The 23,164-nt window shown below is 39.4% G+C and overlaps 1 protein-coding gene across 3 annotated transcripts; it reads right to left on the bottom strand.

The window, feature by feature from the left end:
• Nucleotides 1-776: 776 nt before the first annotated feature.
• Nucleotides 777-21,805, bottom strand: mamdc4 (MAM domain containing 4). 3 transcript variants are annotated; one of them, XR_011686331.1, is made up of 30 exons: nt 21,658-21,805; nt 19,572-19,652; nt 19,109-19,270; nt 17,182-17,307; nt 16,747-16,980; nt 16,457-16,582; nt 15,778-15,942; nt 15,384-15,487; nt 14,976-15,131; nt 13,605-13,695; nt 13,381-13,494; nt 12,848-12,943; nt 12,611-12,748; nt 12,358-12,497; nt 11,298-11,406; nt 11,087-11,191; nt 9,809-9,943; nt 8,307-8,434; nt 7,825-8,041; nt 7,594-7,731; nt 7,363-7,490; nt 6,918-7,008; nt 6,074-6,229; nt 5,782-5,907; nt 5,491-5,615; nt 5,208-5,313; nt 3,476-3,669; nt 2,516-2,581; nt 1,643-1,781; nt 1,467-1,604 (listed from the first exon to the last, which is right to left on the bottom strand). XR_011686331.1 is itself a non-coding variant. In XM_071466349.1 (29 exons), the coding sequence occupies exons 1-29, from the start codon at nt 21,707-21,709 to the stop codon at nt 1,746-1,748; spliced, it is 3,645 nt and encodes a 1,214-aa protein (XP_071322450.1). In that variant the 5' UTR covers nt 21,710-21,805; the 3' UTR covers nt 777-1,745. The 3 variants fall into 3 exon arrangements, 1 of the variants encoding a protein (XP_071322450.1); XR_011686332.1 differs by having other exon boundaries at nt 1,489-1,622; nt 1,661-1,781; XM_071466349.1 differs by having other exon boundaries at nt 777-1,781.
• Nucleotides 21,806-23,164: the final 1,359 nt, after the last annotated feature.

The following is a 23,164-nucleotide window of genomic DNA, read 5'->3' as shown; positions in this document are numbered from 1 at the left end:
CACCACGCACCCATCAGCCCACCGGCGTGAGCGGCAGAGTCACGGCGACGACGGCGGCGGAGAGGGGACCTCGGATGATGTTGCCGTAGAGACGCAGCCGTTGCTAGGGGCAGGATGTCGTCATCACCTTTTTCCTAAAGATGAACGAGGCATTTGACCAAATCGGAGCCGCGCGCAGGGAGCCGCCGGTGGAGAGCGCGCAGCATAACAGCCCATCATACCGGGGGGGGGGGGGGGGGGTTCCCCGCCAGGCAGCGGCTCAGGATACACACTAAAACCTGAACTGCATACATTAGTGAGCTGCTGGACAATGTGAGATGAATGAAATCTATCTATCTAATGAGGCTCCCATTCATCCTGTGAAAAAGGATGTGATTACTCATCCTTATCATTTACTGTTAATCTGTATAGTTTTATTTTAACTGATAAATATTTAGCCCCAAAATGTGTATAATAAATACAATATAAGCCTTCTGTATGTGGGCTAGAGTATATTACCACTGTCCAGCCTAATATCTCATCACCAGCAAGACACGATCATGAGACAGTCTTTAAATTGGAGAAGCTGTCGCCAGAAAATGTTTATTTTCAATTAAATAGTTATTTAGTTAAAAGTTAGTCAATGTCCTTGTTAATTACTTGTTATTGATTGACACCGATTAGTTACATTTCTGCTCTAGTTTTGAGCAAAAACGTGAAATTTTATTTGAAATCACCCACAAACCAGAGTGACAGGTCAGACTCCAACAGACCAAACAAACATAGTGACACCAGTGTTTCAGTGCTCAACTTTAATTCTTTTATCATTAATGCTCAATTATATCTTGCGTCAAAGCAAAGTGAACCCTCTGACACACCCAAAAGAATACAGCCTTTTTCCAAACAGCAGCATTACATGTAGTCACCTTCCTCTGTTACCTTTTTCATACTTTCCACTAGTTTTAACCATAAGGGACACACCAGTGATTTTCTTTCTATATCCTCTACTACTTCTCCTACGTCCACTTCCATAATGCAACTAGTATCTTTCATCAGATCCTCCCTGAGTGGTAAACTCATGTATCTGTCAACAGTTCATACTTCCTGTTGTATCTGAAGATGTACAGGTGATCACTTACTGAGTGAGTCATTTTCTCTCATTTGGAAACGCTCCTCCAGAATTACGGAAAACATGATCTAACTGGTTTCACAGGCTGAGCAGTAGACTCCATAATTAGTAAAGTGACAGACGAGAAAAGTCCTTATTTCAACCACAACAAAAGGAGTGACTGAGTTCGTCTTAAACCACACAAACGTAAATCAGTCATCTCGCACTTGATCTGATACTGTTAGAACGTCCTTACACATCCACATGGGATCCTAAGTATCTGCCATCATGGGTTTTGCTCAGTCTCAATTTCAAACAAAGTTAAACTAATTTCCGTCCATGACGTGTTTGACGTTCTCCCTGACTTCCATCTGTCCGTCCACAGAGCTGCGACCCTCGAGGGCTCCACTGGATCTCAGGCACTGGCACTGATTAGGCCTTCATCAGAGTTTCAGTATGTGGGCTGTGCTTGTGTTTTGTGTGTATCTGTGTGTGTGTGTGTGTTTTGTATGTGTCTCTGTGTGTGTGTGTGTGTGTGTGTGTGTGTGTGTGTGTGTGTGTGTGTGATGCAAGGACGACACAAGCAGTTCTTCTGCTGTGATATCGCCTTAATTTCACAAAGCCACTTTTAGGTGGCAGGACCACCGCTCCCCCTGCTTTACGCCACCTCCATCTCTCTGAAATCACCAGAGACCTGCAGAAACACAAGAAGAGGAGTCGAGCAGTCAGTGGGCACAGCTTTAATATGGCCATAAAATAGTCCAGGAATGATAATAAACGTGTTAGTAAACTAATATTTTTTGTGCCCCTGCACAAACATATCTAAGAGATTAAAACCAAAAATAAAATTTCTTATAATAATTTATTTATCTTTGAATAATTTATCATGAACCCTCTGATTATTGGTAAGGAAAATGGTAAAGAAAATTAAAGCCATATATATGTATATATATATATATATATATATATATATATATCTCTGCCCCACCCAAACATGTCACACCTGTGTCCTCCCAGAATGTATGATATATTATTGGTTTTTGTTTTCTTGTTTCCTTTGATTGTTAAAAAATAACACTTAAAAAGTTTCCATTTGCAGTGCAAAACTTGCTATATTTTTATTCACTTTCTGATATCATTGATAGCAATTTCAGAGCTGTCCAAGCCACAGGAGGATCTAATTAATCTTATTTTACTTCCTGTCCGTCTTGTTTTCACATCAAAGCGATAGTCTGCCCCACCCTAACGTGTTATACCTGTGCCTTCCCAGATATCATGATACATAAGGCCTTTACTTGGGCCACGTGCTTGTGTTTCTTATGGCCCATCTTATCACACATTCAGTACTCATGACCAAGGATGAGTTTACTGTCTCTCCACCACATGAAATAAATAATAAAAAACATTCGTCATGAATAGTAGACTCACAGAGACGTCATTGAAGCCAGCTGCCATCGGATGGTTTTGTGCTGGTGGAACCGTCACACGGTCTTGCTAAAATGAACAAAGGATTATCCAGTAGTCAGACACAGCGCAGAAAAAGCTGAGCTGCTCGCTGCATTAAAGCTAACATATCTTACTTCTTTGTGTTTAAATTGCCATTTTATGTCATCTGCAGGGTCGGTCCTCGGTTCAGTACATATACGGCTGGTATGTTTACAGTGGTTTGTTAGTTTTAGAGTGTAGTTTTATCAATTAAGAAATGAACACAGTGTTGAGGATGTTATTTAGCCAGTTAAGGACATTTTCATTTAGCTACAACAACATGACAAGTGTTGCATGTCCTACCTTCTGCCATGATTGTTGTATCAGAATCATTTAAATGAGATTTTGGCAACAATGGCAGAAAGTTACAGATTTATTTACTTCCTTTAACCTTTACTCTTCCTCTTGTCGGCTCTGTTATTCTCTCTGTGCTTTGTCTGTATAATGTTACATTTCTGAAACAGTCTTGTTCATTTTGCTACTAGCCTAGCGTACTAGCTTAGCTTCTAATCATCCGCGGTTAACATAACCTCACAGTGGCTCTTGGTAACTGTGCCGTCCTAGCAGACACGGAGTGTCTGTCCTAGAGATGCTGCTATCAATGGGCACTGAAGGGTTTTTAGGGACTTCTTATCTGAAGTGATGGTCTGAGGATAGACAGTGTCTGATGATGCACAGATTGTTAGCTCTTCTTGGCAAATGTGTGATTTGTGATTTTGGTTCTACATGAATAAAATTGACTTGACTCACAGTATATTTCTGTAGTTTTGAAATATAAGACTTTTTTTTTTTTTACCAAAGTAATTGCTGAGATCTGGAAACCTGGCAACATGGCAACAAAGTCTGGTTGATCTGGGCTGTGAACTTAGTGAGTACCAAGGTTTGAACGTCAGATTAACTCACTGTGTGTTCTGAGTCATATGTTTCATTACTGAAACCACCACCAGTTGAGGAAGATGTTGATGATAATAGACGGCTGTTGGCATCAGTACGGGTTTTCAGGTAGTAGTACAGCAGGGCGATCAAAGTGGCGATCAGCAGCAGGACCACGATGATGGACGCTGCGATCCCTCCTGCGTTGTCTCTCTTTGGTGTGGCTACGGAGGAGGTGGAAAACATTTTGTTTCTGTTTATACTAGAGTGTGCTTAAACAATGGTAACACATTACAGCAAGAAAGTCAATTAAAGAGCTGAAATGCTGGTTCTGCATGTTAGGCCAGTTTGCATGTGCTACCAATTCACATTTCCCTTCCCGATGAACTTCTTTAAAAGATTGCCACACATTTTCATTCTTTCATTGAACCTTCTCAACAGCCACTAGTTGAAATTATTTGTGTGCTATGAATATCAACCTGAATTTTGACTTTAAAAAAATGAGCATGTAAATTAAAATGTTTGCTGTTTAGCAGCTGACGTGTCAGGGTATTGCCAGTTATATCATAGTCTGTCTTTGCAGCTGCATTACCCCGACATGTTAAAATAAAGGGAATTGTGCTGCATTACCAATCTCAAGCAAATTTTACACATTTCTAAGATTACTGTTGTATTGTAAAGAATAACTGTAATGTATGATATATTATAGTTTTTTTATTATTATTTATTTAGATTGTTAAAAAATAACATTAAAAAAATTCCATTTGCAGTGCGAAACTTAAACAAAGCTATAATTTTTATTCACTTTCTATCACTGGTAGCAATTTCAGAGCTGTGCAAGCCACAGGAGGATCTAATTTATTGTTGTTTTGCTTCCTTTCTGTCTTGTTTTTCCATCAAACTGATTATCTGCCCCACCCTAATGTGTTACACCTGTGTCTTCCCAGATATCAAGATACATCTGGCCTATACTTGGGTCACATGCTTGTGTTTCTTCTGGCTCAGTAAATGCCCAGTTCCAAGGCCAAAGTCTAGTCCATATACAGCAGGATTGTCAGATGATACTTCCACATCAGGACCAATTCTGGCACACACACAGAAAATCTTCTGGCTGTCAGCCACCACCGAAGGATCACAGCTGGAATTTACCCAGGTTAGTGAGGTAACTTCAGGCTTAACTCTGGGTTATCAGTCCTATGATGGTTCACTTGTTACTGGGGTAAATCACCATGGTAACTTATGCTGAACTCCTAACCTGCAGGTTAACTTCAGAGAATCAGATCAAAACCTGTCAACAGCTAAACTACTGACCAGAGTTCACAATTAGGTGATAAATAATAACGAGCAGACACTTATATAAATCAGTCGGTTCGTTTTGCTGTTTGACTCTTTCCATGTGTCCACTTTGTTTTTTTTCTGCTGTCCTTGTCTGGACTTTGCCTCACCCAGTTTGAGTTAGATTTTGTGTTTTTCCTCGGTTTAATAAATCTTTGAACTGATCCAGCCCTGTCTGTTATTCTGCATTTGGGTCCAGTTAACCTAAAACTGGACAGTTTGGGTATGTGGGGACATAAAAGCTAGATAAAAATAATCATCAATCATCAGATTAGATTAGAAATTTTCAAAAACAGATTAGTCTGTTTTTGAAAATTTCTTAATGGAAAATCAGTAAAAAAAAAGCAATAAGATTTAACATATACTATGGTGAAAAACATCAACAAACAAACAAATCTAAGACACGATTTGGGACTTCAGCTCTTACTTGTTATTGGATCTGTGACTTTGTTACTGCAGTCGACCCCAATGGTGTACTCAATGTCATCTAGAGCTACAACACCTGTTGCACCTTTGATTCCTTCAAACACAATCTGTTAACGACAAAGAGGTAAGAAAACAGCAGCAGAAACAACAGTCTTGGTAAAGAAACCTGAATACAGAAGTTGATTTACCATTTGGTGTTGTGGAGACTACATGGGGCTTAAATGTTAAAATCACTATATTAGTACATGGGTTAGACCCAGTTTTCTTGCAGGTGAGAGTCTGACCTGGTATTCCTCAGTAGACGTGATGGTGATGTCAAAGCGTCTCCATAGTCCTCTCAGTTCACTCACCACCAGCAGCTGATGGAGACGACCTTCAGACACCCTCCACACCCACAGCTGACTGTCCGCTACATACATTCAAACAATGAACATGTTTGTGTAACAAAATACAAAAAGGAAAATGCATCACACGCATCCAGACAACATCTGAAAGGTTTAGTTTACTTGACTGCTGTATCTACCCAACCAGTGATGAGCCAGGCACAAAAGATGATCCAAAACTTTAATCCTTACATGAGTCGGCTTTGTAGGCCCAGAATTTCAGGCAGGTGCCCTTGGTCGGGGGCAGGTGAGGGCTCAGCAGTTGAGCGTTTTGATTGGCTGCCGTCCGATTGCTGCTCGGTAAAAACAGGAAGTGACCTGTTGGAAAAAGGGAAGGTGGTCTCTTTTACACCTCAGTACATTTTTGCTTCATGTTGTCAGATAAACAAACAGAAACATGACAGACAAAGTGTTGCTCTACACTCCTTGGGACACAATATCCGCAGTCAAAGTATCTCAGCCCCTGTGTGTCTCCCTGGTTTACCTCTCTCTGTGCCCAGAGTGTGGTCCTCAGGTGGGGTGGTGTGGTGCTTCTCTGCTTCCCGACTCGTCAGCTCCCAGTCCAGTTTGTCCACTTTAATGTTCTGAGTGTTGCTCCAGCTGCACATCCCTTTCTCCAGACTGCACCTCGAACCTGAGCCTGAGATATTTAACACAACAGGACCGAACACTGTCACAATGAAGATTTTCTTTAGATTAAAGCACATTACAAAACCCTAACTGTGTCAGCATTTGTGTTGTTAGTTCATGAGGGCTTGATGAGGCCACCATAAGTGGATATGCAAATTCTAATATCAATAATAATCAGTATTCTCTTTGATTATGCTGGCTATTGTGTAGCATGTAATTTTTCATTGTATTAATAATAATTAAATGTATTTATGTGAGTGAGTAAAATAGTTAAATAACACAAATGATGAATGAAGAAATTACCAATGACAAAGACAATGTAAGAGCTGAGGAAGTATTTTGTTAATTTGCTAATTTCCTTCAAATAAAGTTGCAAGTTTCACGTTTAGGTGAACTCCTAGAGACACATGGACAGTCAGCTTAATTTCCCATAATGCAACTCAAGGGTCTCTCATTAGATCATTAAATGCCCATGTCTTTCAAACCCTACACATCTGGTTTGCAGCACAGGCTGCAACCACAGTGAGACATCCCTGATGAATTACAGAACATGCTGAATAAAATACTCCCTGTATTTTGATGAAGATGAATACAAACAAAACAGAGTGCTCACAGGTTCTAGTCTGAAATCACATCACACTGTCCAGGTCAACCAGCACACTAGTCTAAAAGTTTTGATCAGGCAGATTTATACAAACCTAGATCTTCACATGGGTGAGCTGAAAGGAAGATGTCATCAACTGCAATGTGACTGTCTTTGCCTCCAGCTCCAATCACCTCAAACTCCAACTGCAGAAAAACATCAGCAGAGTTAACAGCTCAGTTTAATCTCCACAAACAATCCTACATATTAAGGTTTGCTATGAACAGTTCTCTAAAGTTGTTGGTTCAAATTCTGCTGGAGAGATTTCTTTAAAGGACAGACTGGCATTTGCACTGCCACCAAGAGAGGCATCTTTAAATTAAAGTGTAACAATGAAAAAGTAAATTAGGAAGAAAGGTCACTAGGCTACATTATTAACTGCAAATTGGAGTAATTACTTATGAATTTGTTTAATGCATAAAATAATTAATCGCATGATTACAGACCACTTGAAAAGACTATAATTGTTCCAGCAGCCCCTCCCAGCCTCCACACTGTACCTGCCAGTCCACAAGGGCACTCGAGATGTTGCCGTTGCCATGACGCCAGACATCTCCTTGATTCAGACTGTCAGAGAAGATCTTCACCCTCTCTCCCTTCACTGGCTTCATGTACACCGTCAGAGAACCTGCAGAGTACACACACAGTTAAACTGTGTTTTGTTTTGTTTTATAAAAAAAAAAAACAAAAAAAAAAAACTTGTGTGTGTTTTGTGTGTGTTGATGTCTCACCAGGGTTCACTCCTCCCATGTGATACCAGAAATGCACACACTCAGTCAGAGCGGTTCCCTGACGAACAGGGGAGGTGAGGACTGAGCTGCTGCCAGAGGGAAGGATGTTGGCTCCGGTGTTAGCCATCATGTAGAAACCTGAGCACCAGCCGGGCAGAACATTGTCACAACTCACCGTCTCTCAACTTTCTGCTCGCATGTTAAAATATTCAACCAGACTCTCTCTCTCACCCAGTTCGGTCTCCAGCGTGTGGTCAGTTTTGGGTCCAGTCATCGTGGTGCTGTACCCGCTGCGGTGAAGCCAGTGAACTTGACCAGAGCTGCTGTACCCACACCGATGGCCCTCAAAGGAACACATCCTTGGCATGGTGCACGGACGGGCCACAAACGTCACATCATCGATGGCCACCTGCCCGTCAAAGCCGGAGCGAACCGCTTCAAACATCAGCTGTTGGTAGATAAAAGGATGAGGGATGAGTTTGGACAGAAGGAGGACAATGTTAAAATCTTGTTTCTTTTTTATTATACTGGGGAACAAAGACCACAAGGAGGCACAGTTTCTCCAAAAGCCCAAACCACCTGATTGTTTCACTGAACCTGTCCTCCTTCTTGTCACTGGTGTTTAATACGAAAGGTGCATTATGTTTTGCGGTGTATGGTGAATTTTGAGAGATTGGATTAATAACTTCAGACTGACGGATCTCATTCCATACCCGGAAGCTTGTGAGCTGGTGTGGCACTGGGCAGTGGGTTTCGTGCCACATGTTGCCATGAGCTCCACTGCGGGTCCAGAGGATGGTCTCATATCCGTTGTCATCTACCAGCTTTACGTTCAGAGTGCCTGGACGGTATCAGTGAGTGAGAGAGGAAGGTGTGAGAAGACAAAAAATATACAGGACCAAACAGTTTGACACAAAACTGAAGTTTGCGTTTGAGAAGGGGCATCAGTTTTTACTGTGTCTGAGGAAACTGTCCTATTTCCATTTTGACAACACCATGATGATCCTATGCTACTGTGCTTTTGTTGAATTGATTTTATCTTTTACTCTGGTGTCATGGTTTGGAAATGTATCCTTACAGAGCAGGAATTCTCTGAATCAAATTGTTTTAAATGGTCCAGTCAGCTGATTGGTGAGTCACAGCTTAACCTAGCGTCCCTGTACACCAGACAGTTACAGTGGATAGCTGGCTCGACTTTAAATTATGACTCAAACCCTTTGAACAGAGAAATTTCAGTTTCTTCCTTCTGGATGAAGGTTCATTGTCACAAAGTGCAGAACAAAACGATATAAAAAAGCTTTATTCCAGCAGCCAGCACTCATATGAAGTCGTTGTGGTCACACTGCACAGAAGCAATGTTTCATCATTTTATTCCACGTGGTTGTCTCTGCTGTTTGTTAAATGTATATGTGTAAGATTGATGACTCACTGCAAACAAAATTTACCCAGGGGAACAAATAAAGTAACCTCAAGTAACCTTACCTAACCTAACCCAAACTAACCCACTTTGATGTCACCCATTGGTTTATGAACTGCTGTTTTGAAGCCTTGAGTTTGTAATTTGGCCATTGACTTGAGACTAGAGATTGAGAGCATACACCAACAATCCAGTAATAAATCAAGTGAAAAGTACGGCCATTTTCCCTTAGACTTCAATACAATCTACGTCCATTTTTATATACAGTCTATGAACCTAACCCAACCTAACCTAACCTAACCCAACACTTTCACAGTGGGAAAGTGTTTCCAAACCTTTGCCTGGTACTTTACATCTTTTCTAGATCCTTTCTCCTGTTTTTCATTAGTTAGGAAGTTTAGTTATTGTATTTTGGTTTTTTGATATTTTGGGTCAATTATATTGGTGTTTTATTTTTAAGATAGAGTTGTTTGTTTGTTGTTTTGGCCTTTGTCCACCTGAAACAGTAAACCTCTCCATCATTGAAAAGCCCTTTGTAAATAAATACATATTACTTATAATTCTCTGTTCCTGTGGCTACTTGGGACTTAGGGAAGATGAGGGATTCATATTGTGACCTGGCCAACCCTAGACAGGACATAACAACGTATAAAAATGAAATTTTCTGATTATTTAGAGCTTGGATCAAGATAAGTAGGTCATATTTCACTCCAAACCAACATACAGTATTTTAAAGTTCTTGGAGTTTTAACAAACAGAACAATTTGACTTTATTATCAGCTTCATTCTCATCCTCACCTGTGTTTGGCCCATAGAGTTTGTAGAAGAAGGACAGGCAGTAATCTGTAGAACCTGTTGACTGTTGATAAGAAACCCAGCGTCCGAACAAACCGCGCAGAGAGGGGCTCCACATGTCCACAACGAGGCTTTTACCTGGACAGCAACAGAAAAACGAGAAGGGAAGTTAATTCAGTTTTAAGTTATCACAAGTACAGCACTTACTACATTTATCTGACACCTATAATTCCTATTCAAATTACAATTCAACATAAAAAACACGCATAAGAAAATTAAAGATTTAACAAGTGATTCCCAGTATTTTTGGCTTGTGACCCCTTACAAAACAGCAGTGTTTAGTTGGGACTCCTTGTTGTTGTCTGTTGCTTGTAGATGGTTTTAAAATTACCTTTCTGAAAGATCTCAGTGTGTCAAAGCTGGAAATATCCAATTAGATTTTTTACCGCTAACAAAAGGTGTTCCTCAAGGATCAGTCCTGGGTCCATCTTATTTACAATCTATATAAACAATATTGTCTCTTTTCTGACTGACTGTAAGGTCCATCTTTATGCAGATGACACTATTCTGTACTGTTGTACATTTACAGAAGTAAGATTTTGAAACCAGGTCTTTCATTTTTAATGAGGTATCTTTAGATCATTGTATTGGTACTGAATCCGAATACATCACTGAGAAAAGTATTTGATATTTTCTAAAGAAAAAGAGGGACATCATGTTGTTGCCACTGGAACAATTAAGCCCAGTGCTTTTGTTAAAATAAGTGTTAGTTGTGTTTTAGCTCAGCTACTATGATAAGTGGGGCAAAGTCATTGTCTTGCTGTTCAGAGATACATCTAAAGTCCTAATCATTTATAAATTCAAAAAAGTTTGACCTGACAAAGACGTGTAGTGTCCATTTCATTAAATCTGTGGTTTGGAGTCAGCGAGCAGGTTTTACTCCTTTCACTGATGCTGACACACGACGATGAACAATATGAATATTAATCCTCTCTCACTGTGTACATAAAATGATTTAAATAGACGACATAATGGCCAATACACCTCACAGTCAGACACTTACAACATCTGTTAAAGCTGCATCAATAATATTAATTTTGCACCAAACCACTCTCCTTACTCTGTGTGACATATTTGAAATGTGTTGTTTCCTTGCAGTTTGGCCAAAGCAAGGCAGAAGCAAAGTGTGTCTGTGTGTGTCTGTGATACCGGCTACTAAAAAACATGTACATTTGCATATACAGTGTTCATGTTTGTTTGTTTGTTTTTAATTCAGCTCACCAATCCCGATGGTGTGGTCCACCCCACTAAGCATCGTCCAGTCAAAGTTGTCACTGTTGTCCTGATACCATCCACACAGTCCATTTTCAAAGTTACATGAGAGACCTGGCAAAAAAAAGTTTTTTCAATCAAAGCAATATCATCATCTCACCTAAGTAAAATATAGATTATAGAGTATTATATTTATACTGTAAATAGTCATGAGAATTACCTGTGGGAGAAAATGGGAAATAGTTAGCTGGACAGCTGAGAAAACGAACATTTTTCACTTTAATCTTGGCGCATGGACACAGTTTCACAGCACGAGCTTCAAACGCCAGCTGGACAAGATAAAACAAAAGAGATCTAATCAGTGACAAGACATTCACAAAATTCAACCAGCTGAGCTGTAAACTGTAAAGTAGATTTTTACACAAGATGCAACTGTTTTCATTCAACCAAGTAAAGAAAATGATCTTTGCTTGTTCTGTAGCTGTTGTCCTGTACTACAGGTTCTGCTGTTTTCTAGTATTTCCTATTCTCATTTGTAATGTTGCCTTTATATTTTCTAGTCAAAACTAACTGGTTAAGCATGTACTTTACTGTATGTTGGATTCAATAGTTTTGCTACAAGCAGGCTTGAAAACTCTTTTAGGATTTGTGAAATGACCTGCAGCAGTTTTCAAAGTGTGATATGCTGTTCATTTTTGTGGCTCATATTTGTGACTTGGGGCGGCACGGTGCTTCAGTGGTTAGGGCTGTCACCTCACAGCAAGAAGGTTCTGGGTTTGAACCCTGGGCCTGCGGCCCTTCTGTGTGGAGGTTGCATGTTCTCCCTGTGTCTGCGTGGGTTCACTCCTGGTACTCTGGCTTCCTCCCACAGTCCAAAGTCATGCACGTTAAGTTGACTGGTGACTCTAAATTGCCCATGGGTGAGTGAGTGTGTGTGGTTGTTTGTCTCTATGTGTCAGCCCTGTGATGGACTGGCGACCTCGCTCAATGTCAGGTGGGATTGGCTCCAGCCCCCTCTGCGACCTGGTTTCGGATAAGCAGTATAGAATATGGCTGGATGGATATTTGTAACTTGTATCTCATCATCAAAGCAAAAATTTCAAATGTAACAAATGACGGTTTGTTACCAGCTGTCATGTCTGCTTGGTTTAGAAAAAAAAGCATTTTCAAGGATAACAGGGTTTCACATCTCTGACATGAATCTCATAATCAATGCAGAAATGTTAAGTATAAAAAAGTTGATTATATGACTGAAATTAATGTCTCGATAAAAAGCAGACCTGGAAACGATGTTTCCTGGCTCCAACAGTTACGATGGCACTTTGCCACACCCCCTCATCTGTTCCCGTCTTCCCACTGAACTCCCACAGTTTAGGCTGCAAGCCCAGCAAGCTGTCAATCACCCTGACGGACAGCTCACCTGCAGCAGAGAGATGTAAACAGAGTCATGTCAACAGATCTGAGTCGTGTCTCCAGGGAAAAATGTAAGACGTAAGAAGAAGGCTTGTTAAATAATAAGTCTAACAGTGGTACCAATGTGATCTGGTTTCCCAGTTAGCGCAAAATCAAAGCTGAGGGTGCAGGCTGGGCCAGAGGGGCCCAGGAGGGGGGTCCGTGTCTGGGCATCAGTCAGCTGTTGGCCTGAGGCCTTGGCTACATACAGGTATTCCTCTAAAGAAGGACAAAGGGACAAATAATAAAATATTTTGTCATTTTTTAATTACTAAATCAGTCATTTAGGAGAGTGATGTAATGATAGAGTAGACGAACCTTTGAGAGTAGAATTTAACTTTTCATACATCCAACCTTGATCCCCGACGCTGCTATCAGTCCAGCCTGAGCTGCTCCCAGTGTAAGAGAAATCCCCTGCAGACAAGATTCATGGAGACATCAACAACAAAAAAGAAAAAATTACCGTCAAAATAAATGCTTATATCTGACACGTCTTTTGTGAAGGTTTGATTAAATCTAAACAACTGAAGCTACTGTTAGGAAAATATGATGATAGTGGTTTAAAAAAAAACCCACAACCTCCTCCCAAAGAGGTTTTGTGGTAAAACAACAGTCAAGACGCAGCTTTAAAAGAAATGTAAACATTATAGTCATTTTTAGTGTTTCACCAAGCAGCCACTGTTTTTGCTGGAGAGGGCAGTCTTGGTCGTTCTGAGATTAATTGAAAGTCTGATTAAGGCTGATTACCTGTGCTCTGGCTGTCTCTGATAAAATCCTAAATACTTTGAATCCTCAGGCTTTGAACTGTTGAAGACCTGTTGATAAAAGTGAAACGGGGTAAACCAACTCACCACATTTGGCCTCATCCTCTGCTCCTTCACAGTCAGGGTGAAAATCGCACATCTTGTCCGGTGTAGCACACGGGTCTTTAGGAGAGCTAGGGAATTTTGGGATGGAATAATTTGCTGTTCGAGGAGACAGAGAGAGAGACAGTAAATGTATCATCAGAGGATGATTCTTTGCAGACATGGAATCACATTTTTTTTTCTTTAAGTTAAGGTAGTAAAGGGTTTACCCGATGATAGGCGGCATTCAGGGGACAACATAATGCTGTCGACGGCGATACCTCCATATGTGAAGTCTCTGATTGCTGCCATTATTACGATCTATAGGGAGAGAAAATTCAACAGAGGAAGAGAAAAATAAGATGAGTGGACAAGAGGTGAATTTAGTATATACAGTAGTTATAAATCCATCCAAACTCAAGAAAGAATCATTCATTTCCATAGTGTATATACCCATTTTATCAAATAAAGAATACTATTTGAAATTCATAATTGAACATATCTAAAACACAAAAGCCCTCATTTGTATGACAATCATGTTTTGTTATTCAAGCACTTGAATCACAATTTAGTGGGTTAGGCTTTCTTTTAAAAGTAGACGTTCTACAGTATTTAGGAACAAAATTCCCATGAACACACAGTGTACAGATAAATCTGCATAACAAAAAACTGCAGCACAGAATTACCAAAAAAAATAAAATTTGAGGTTCTTTAGAAACTGTGTTGCTATTATATCATACCTTTTCAACAGTAAAATGGTCTTATCCTGCTCACAAATCTTTAATAACCACATTTGAGATCATGATTAAAGATGTTTGTTTATTTTATTGTGATCTTTTCAGTCTTCACTTGCAGATTATTACCATTTACATTGTAAAGGCCAATTTCAAAATATTTGCTGTATGTGTTCACTGTATGAAACACATGATCAAGGTCGATGTGTCTAAATGTGTCTGTTCAGTTAATTTACTGTTTGACTCATCATTTATTCTTCTATGACACCTGTGTACATGTGTGCAAAGATCACTTTACTCATTTACTTACTCACTTACTCATTTATGTACATGAAATATATGTACATATAAATATTAAAAAAATTCATATAATGACATATACAGTATGTCTAGCCCATATAAACATGTATATTTATGTATGTATGCTTATATTGTAGACATACAGTATGTTACATAAATACATATCATTCCCAAAGCCTGCCAATATATGGTGATATTATATTCAGTGGGGTCCAAAAAACTGAGACCACTCTTCCAGAATGGGAAGATAGATGTGTAAAATGAATGAGAAACTACTAAGAAGAAAAAATATTTAGTAACATACAAACATATATAAATTGAATATATATTTTAACATATATGGTTGCAACATGTTATACCATTTATATCTTATATTATCATTAGTACTGGCCTCAAACGGTATTGCTGGGGCTTTATGATAGGAAACTGCATAGTCTGTCTGTTTGCATTAAATCCACAAATTTACCTTTATCTTAATCTATGAATCTTCAACATCAGTAAAGATGTTTTACTGGAGGCTACAATCAGCATCATTATTATGGTTACAAACTAAGGAGCTGTACTTACCTGGAAAGGGAAGTCGGTGACAATGTCCACCTCTGCCTTCACCCAGAGGTCCCCCAGGGCACCGCCCCTCTCCCACACTGGGTAGATCTTACGATCAGCAACCAGCACCGTCAGTCCGCCGGACCTGGGTCCAAACTGGTGAGTGTACATCACCATCTACAGCAGGCAGACAGAAGAAACCTTTTTGATATGGCCTAGAAAAAAAACTCAAACTATTTAAACATCATTGAACAAAAATAATATTCATTGGAGACTTTGCTCATTAATTTCCTTCGCTGTAAAGAGTGTTTTTGTGCTTTAATTCTCTATTTTGAAGAGTATTTATCAGACAGTGAGTAAATTACTGTGACATACTGTGAGTAAAATATAAACCTCCCTGACTGGAGGAAGAATCAGTTTTGGACTCACCTTACAAGGATGTGAACTATTGGTGGGTTCAAGGAGAGGACTTTGGAAAGAGGCCCAGTCATTTTTGAGTCCACCGACAGGAACAGTCACATATAGGAAGTGACCTGCATTAATAATAATGATATACTTTATTTATATAGTGTGTGTGTATATATATATACATATATGTTTTACTGTATTATGTATATATATATATATGTGTGTGTGTGTGTATATATATATATATATATATATATATATATACACACACACATAATATTCTTTTTATTTATGCAGCTATTTCTAAAAATAAAGGTACTGAAAATATTTTACAGTCAAATGATTAACACTGAAGACATTAAGAATGAAACAACAGCTTGGACAAAACATCTCTGGTTCATAAAAAATATCATACCTGACACAGTGTTGTTGGAGTGATCCCTGCCTGGTCCTTTCAGAGGGTCTGAGCGGGAGATATTCTCCTGACTTGTCCAAACCCATTTCAGTGTGGACAGTGACCTCAGGTCCCACTCACACAGGCCCTGCTCAAAGTCGCAGAGCTGGTACCCTAGTTCTGACTCTACAAACACACACAAAAAAGTGGTGATTACTGGCACCAGGGAAATCTGACTTTTCAAAACATTTCAGGGACTTTTGCAAAAGAGCTATCTGATAAGAATAAACCAGAATGTATTCAACAGAAAGACAAGCTGTTGCGTGAACAGAGGTGGATTTTTGGAACCGTCCCCACCAGACAAACAACAGCACTGCTTCTTTAAAGGACCAGCGTGAAGGATTTAGGGGGATGTATTGGCAGAAATTGAACATAATAGTCACAATTATGTTTTCATTAGTGTATAACAATATAATTTGTTTTCATTAGCTTAGAATGAGCCCCTCATATTTACATAAGGAGCAGGTCCTCTTCCACAGAGCCCACCATGTTGCACCACAACATTCAGATTTGGTTGAACCTCTTGTCCACATTAAGTCCTGCACCGCCAGAATCTTTTGTCACTTTGTTTTGTACTTTGTCAGTTTGTTTTGTGAGTCATACATCTCTCCTAGGCTCTCTGCTGTAACTGATTTCTCACCGCAGTTCTCCTCATCTGTCCCGTCGCCACAGTCGTCGCTGCCATCACAGACCTGCCGCTGCTCCACGCAGCCTTCACTCCTACACTCCAGCATCCCTGCTGGACACTCTGCACCTGGGAGTGGTACTGGTGACAGAAAAACAACATCGAAATAATCATCATGATTACGCTGAACATAGCTTTGGAATTTTATTCATTGATTCATTTATTATGATATTTTTTTGTTGGGACACTCAGGGCCCCATGGAGGGCAGGGAAGGCACGTGAATGGGATATTCTGAGAGACTCACGGGGCAGGGCGCAGTCTAAAAACTCCAGGTGGTCTATGGCCACATCTCCTTTTCGCCCCTCGGTGCGCTGCGAGTGGAGACGGATTCTGAAGGCTGTGGGAACACGTCCCAGAAAGACGGTAGCCTCCCTCCAGCCACGGACACTAGTGGCCTCAGGACGCCACACTATGGCCTCTTGAGAATCATTACGAAGGATGGACGCCCACAAAGGTGTGGAGCCAAGACCGGTGTGACCTGCAGACCAATGAGACACAAGTACCAACACAAAGGAGTTAGAAGATACCGCAGAGCAATAATCAGGTATGAGAAATAATTACAGTAAAAAACATAAATTATAAACAATACATGCAACAAAAGTAAGTAAGTAAGAGTCCTGTCTTTAATATAGTGCCAAGCAGGTCATTTAAAGTAAGACCTGTCATTAATGGTTGTTACCTGAGTCCCACAGGAAATATCTGAGACGAAGACGGCAGGTTGGTGAGGACGGTTTCATCTCTGGAGAGAGTAGAACTGCAGTGCTGAGAGACTCCGTCTTCACTGCACTCACTCCCATAAACCAACCTGTGTGATGGGACATGTTCATTGTTATATCTTCTTACTGATATTACAGTTTACTGCAGGTGGTGTTTTGTTCCATCTTAATTTTAATTTTCTTTCAGGTATGCTGGTATTAAATTATTACTAATCGGTACTATTACTTTGATAATGGATCAAACAACTTCCTCTAATGTGATGAACCCACAGACTTAAGCTCCACAGAGCTTTTTAGCCTCTTTTGGCCAAATGTTTTGAGCTGCTTTAAACTGAACACTGAGTTGTTGATATGGCAAAATTATTTACAAGCAATTGCTTATTTGCACATCCGGCCTGCATGGAGCAACACTGGCATTCACCTGTTTCTGTCCACCCGATGAATGCCAAGTCCAATTTAGCTCAACTCCAGAGGGAGATACGTGGCTCTTTAGCCGCTAAATGCTCCACTATGTTCACCAGCTGGTCTCTAACTGTGTCTGACTAGTGTAAAGTGGGATTTAGAGCTTTGCCAAAAAAAAACAGCCGGCTGCTGCTGCAGGACACGACACTATGAGAGCAGGGAGAGTGAATCAGAGCAGTACAGCTGAGAGACGGGAAGAAAACAATGAGTTCATTAGAATAAAACATAAAGCTTCATAGAGCTGTGGAGAGCTGTAGAGTCGGCTTGTTACTATGGCAACCCCTTTCACATACACTAGCTGCTGATATAAAAATACTGATCACAGCATTTTAAATAATGATAATAAGCATAATAATAATAATGATAATAATGATAATGATAATACATTTTAAAATTGAAGCTAAATGTGAACGTGCATTTAAGTTACATAAAAACATACACAATAGACAATTGGTTTCATATTGTAGAAAACAATCACATTTAGAACATCTCAGAAGGTTTTCTTTCCATCATCCATCATTAGATTTTTAATTAATATATGGACAAATTTTAAACAATTATTAACACAAATGCTCCCTCTCTAGCCTCTCTTTTTACCATGTGCTATGATCTAATATCGTGGGAAGACTGACCCTGTGTTCAACACTGGTCCTCCTGTTAAATGAGGACTCTGCTGTGATTGTAAGGGCTGGGAAGAGGTCACTGTGGCTATGGCTGAACTCACAGCTGCAGAGAAATTATTGGCTGTTGAAGCTGGCTGTGAAAGACCTGTTAATTACACACTTCATCAGCACATTTCATGTTTACATGGTGATTTTATTAGGAGCCTCTGCAAAAACATGCTGCTGCTGCTGCTTAGTAAAGGATAAAGGATATTAACATGAATCAACAACTCACGGACCAACACAATATATACAAGATTGTTGTTTGTCAGAAATGTTTTCTCCATTCCTGTACCACATTAGAGTTTGGGGTTTCTGTGCACTGTTCAGTGATATTCATCACTGTTTGGTTCCCAGCTTAACAACTTTGATGCATAACTCAAAGGTAATTACACACACACTCTCTCTGCTGTTTGAGTCACTTAATCACCTCTGAAGCTAATGACTAAAATAAGATCATTATAATGAAATAAGTCTTTGAAGAGATCTCCTTCAAATGGACTTCATGTGTTTTTAGATCTGAATTGTAAAACATATGCAATTCATTTTTGAGTCTTACACAAACATATAAAACATTAACCAGTGGCTCTCTGGTGCAGTAGTCCTGTTTGCTACTCACAGTACAGAGACTTTTTGCTCACTGTCCTGATGCACTCTACTGGTGTGAATGAGCTACTGTATTATATTAATTCCCATTTGAACGAAAAAGCACTTGATATTTTTGGAGACACCTGTGGCATATATGAGGAGAAAAGTATTAAACTACCTGTAGCTGTGCCGGTGGTGTAGTCGGAGGACGGCCCGCTGTCGGGCAGCTTGTCTCCTCTCTGATGCCTCTCCCAGCTGTAGGCTGGGCTGAGGGACTGGTCAGTCCATCCACACTGTCCTTCATCCTCAAAGTCACACCCAAACTCTTTCCCTCTGTAGCCTTGAAAGGCGTAGAAGACGTAACAGTTAGCTGTTGTAGTATGTTAGTAAAATACTACATGGAAAGAAGGTTTTTACAAACGAATAACTCATCATTTTCAGTGAAGTTTCATGTTTTCTGCTAAAGATACAAATATTATTAAAAATTTCAATATACAGTCACATGACAGTCCAATTTGAATAAACATCTGAAAAAATGAAAACATCCATTTTCAGATCAGGTGTGCGTCTCTCAGTAAGCAATGATGAGAATAAAATATGAATAACTGAAGAAAGTATTTAAAGCACATTTTTATACTTACCGCAGTTTTTCTTATCGGAGTCACACACAAAGTCACACTTCCCGTCAGGATCCTGGCATGTCTGAGCCTGACACTCAGCAGCTGGTTAGTGGGACAAAACATCAGAGGACAGTGTTACGTCTTAAAGTTTACTCAAACTAGTGCACAGTATTAAAACTAATAACTGAAGCATCCAGTGAGCGATTCAACTCTGTCATTCATGTTTTCTCAAATGATTTTATCCAAATGTTTGTTTCTGTCCATTAATGTTCGGGCAACAACAGTATTCAAGTCTTTTTTTTAAAGAAAGAGCCGTAACACCACAATAAAAAAGTCCTTTAAAAATAATGTTTAATAAATTTTACTTAAGCAAAAATAAGCCTGAGTAGTAAAATAGAAGAAGCTCTTTGGATAAACATAATCAATAAATTCAGTCTAGTGATTTGGGTTCACCTTTCACCAGATAACACAAGTACATATTAAATGTTAATGTTCTTATTCTGATGAATGGTGCCTTTCAGAGTGCAGGCAAATACATAACTCAATTCAACTGTATGCTGCATATAAATATAGCTGACTCCAGAAACAGTAAGTAAGTGGACTTTTAGTATTCAAGGTCAGGAATGAGCTATCAAACTCATCTCAGCTGATGTTCTGAATTTAAGAAAGTAACAAGTAACTTCAGCCAACAGATAGATGTCAAAAATATAAATGAATTTTCCTGTAGTCACCCTAAATAGAAATACTTCAAGTATCTGAACATTACAAGTGTTTTTACTTCAGTGTTTTCCATCTCTGCTTCTGTTTGAAGGCTGTGCAAAATCTCACAGATGACTCAGCCCCAAACTCTCTTATCAGGACTCATTACCGGCAAAGATTTACAGGCCAACTAATGCCAACAGGCTCAAAGGCCAGAGAGAAGTAATCGAGTTAACACCAGCAGTATCTGTCCATCCAAAGGTCTCTGATTAAGACTCAAGACTTTGTGCTTCAGTGACCTGACAGCTGGAAACCAGACATGACACTGAGCAGGAACAGGCAGCACTGCAGGGTTCACAAATGTTGAGTTACACAATTACAGCATACATTCCGCAGTAATGTGACAGTGGGTCTAATTACATGTTGTGGAGGAACATGTCTGATAACTCTGGTATCACTGAAATTGATAAGAAAATGATGATCTGATCTTTCTATGATCTTTAGAAAAATGTTTTAGGAGACTAGTGACAAGAGACTAGTCACCAGTGATTTTAGGACAAAGCAGCCAAACAAGACAAATACAGCTGAAATATTTCACTTAATTAATGAATTTACTATTATTGTTGTAATTGTATAGTTTATTTTGCATATGGTTGTATTTTCTTTTAGAACAATATACTGGAGGATATATTATACATGGTGTCCAAACTTTTGGCTGGTACTGTATGTATGTAATAATGCAAAAAAAAAAAAAAAAAAAAAAAAAAAAAAAAAAAATATATATATATATATATACACAGTTTTTAAACTGTCTCAGATTTTAAGGCAAGTTTACAGATTGTATTTCTCAACATGAAAGTCAACACTGTTGTAAAGCCTTCGCCACACTCTTAGGCTGTAGAAATACAGAAGCAGTTATTCATTTATTCAGAATTATTTATCATGGGGTGACATGTAGTTAATTTATATACACTGAGTCTATACTTATTGTAATCAGCCCATAAAAACCCATCACATGCAGGTTTTAATTACAGAATATAACAGGCTGCTTAATCCAGAGAGAGGACGTGACCTCAGTGACCTCAACGGCAGCTGCAGCCGTGCATCTGAGTGACTGAGGTGAAACTGACTGACACCGAGAGAAAAACTGTCCACCTTTTTACTGCTTGGGGCTTGGATGTTAGAGTAGATTCTTGAGATTGAAAACAGCAGTTTTAACAGCTGAAAGCTCCTGAAAAAAACAGTCAGACCTTTCGTCTACTTGAAATCTGAAGCTAAAACTAACTTTTTATACCATCAGTTGTGTACATTGTACCTCTATGTTTTGCCCTCCCAGTGGTTATTTCTACATGGAAGCGTATTAAATAGCCACGCTGTTAGATGGAGCCTGGCGTGAACATGCTCTTACCCCAGTGCAGACTCAGCAGCAGAATGAGGGCTGAGCTCCTCCAGCGTAACATCTTTTTTCCTCCTCAACCAGACCAGTCTGAAGGTTTGAACACAACCTCGAGAGTCTTTACTCGTCGACTCTGACCCCTTCTCTCTCTCTGAGAGATAACAGCTGAACTTTAAATTCACGCAAGTGCAGCAAACCACCATAAAACAATCTCCTCCAAAGTATACATCCGTACATTGCACAACAACTGAAGTGGACACAGCTGGGAACAGACATGCAGAGCAATTCAGGTGCAAACTGTGGTGCACGTACACAAAAATCCCACTAGTTACATTATCACTCTGTGAGATCACTATTAGCTTCACAAGAGCAGTTGAAGTCTGTGTTTTTAGAGGCTGCATTCATGCCATGTTGGCAGAATGGGAAATCCTTATTCTGACTTCAGAGTTCACACATTATTCCCACACAGTTACACCAGTTGTGAACCTTCAGATAAACAGAAGTAAAGCTAAATCTGGACCTTTTTTTTTTTTTTTTTTAACCTTGTTTGTGTATTTTTAGTGGTTTAACAAGTCACACATGATATCAAGTGTTAATAGCTCACTTTAAATTAGCTGAATATTGTATTAGTGTTAATGTAAAGTTATAACCAATTGCAGCCATTTTGCCACTTCTTTCCTCTTTTTGCCAAGATGGAGGCTTCTGAGAAACTAATAAAGTTTAATTTTTGCAACTATCGCCTCCACACATTAAGAACTAAATTAAATTGAACTATGCTTGTGTTGTTTTAATCCCATTCAGATGTCAAGGTGAGTCTGACCACAAACCTCTTGGGATCAGTCAAGAGGAGTTGATGTGTTTATCCTAGCTTAGCATTAAGACTGGATCCAGATAGCAACTGGTAGCTTTAAAGCTAAAAGAAAACATGAAAAAACACACCCTCCAAAGCTGTTTGATTTACAATTGTATCTTCTCTGTTTGACGTGTAGAAATCTTAAATTAAACTCAGACATGAATTTAAGAACAGATGTGTTCAAACTATTTCTTCACTGGGAAAACTGCAGAGCATCTCAAAAGTCCTGTCCAGTGGGCTGAAGATTTGAACTCTGTATTTTAATGTGAAAGCACTTTAACTGAGATTTGGATTTGTCTACAATGAGCTTGCCAGCAATTTTTCACTTTCAATGAAACTATTCTTCCTAAAGCTAAGCTACGCTAAACTAAAATGTCCTCAGCTCTACAGAGCATTTTAGTGTTTTTTCCCCGATTCATTTGGTTTTATGGTCCTCAGCTTTATTGAGTTAATTAAGTCTCATATCTCTCAGTAGCAGGCAGCTGCTTTTAGCAAATTAATCTCAGATAAACCCACTGTACATTACCTGCTCAGCAGCAAATGGCAAAGTTTAAGAGTAGCTGGTGAACATAATAAAGCTTTTAGCAGTCGACAAGACATATTTCTCATGGGAGTCAGTGGAGATGAAATCAGACCTTAAAGGAGAGAATACTGACCCTACATTCA

Source organism: Trachinotus anak, unplaced genomic scaffold (genome assembly GCF_046630095.1).
Source record: "Trachinotus anak isolate AG129_WGS33_773 ecotype Australia unplaced genomic scaffold, CSIRO_AGI_Tana_v1 ptg000028l, whole genome shotgun sequence".
NCBI lineage: Eukaryota > Metazoa > Chordata > Actinopteri > Carangiformes > Carangidae > Trachinotus > Trachinotus anak.
This window is presented reverse-complemented; position numbering and strand designations above follow the sequence as displayed.

Coding starts and splice junctions, on each gene's coding strand:
- mamdc4 (XM_071466349.1), bottom strand. CDS start 21,709: ATGTTACGCTGGAGGAGCTCAGCCCTCATTCTGCTGCTGAGTCTGCAC. Junction 19,653..21,657: donor GCTGCTGAGTCTGCACTGGG/GTAAGAGCATGT, acceptor CCCACTAACCAG/CTGCTGAGTGTCAGGCTCAG. Junction 7,732..7,824: donor CACGCTGGAGACCGAACTGG/GTGAGAGAGAGA, acceptor GCTGGTGCTCAG/GTTTCTACATGATGGCTAAC.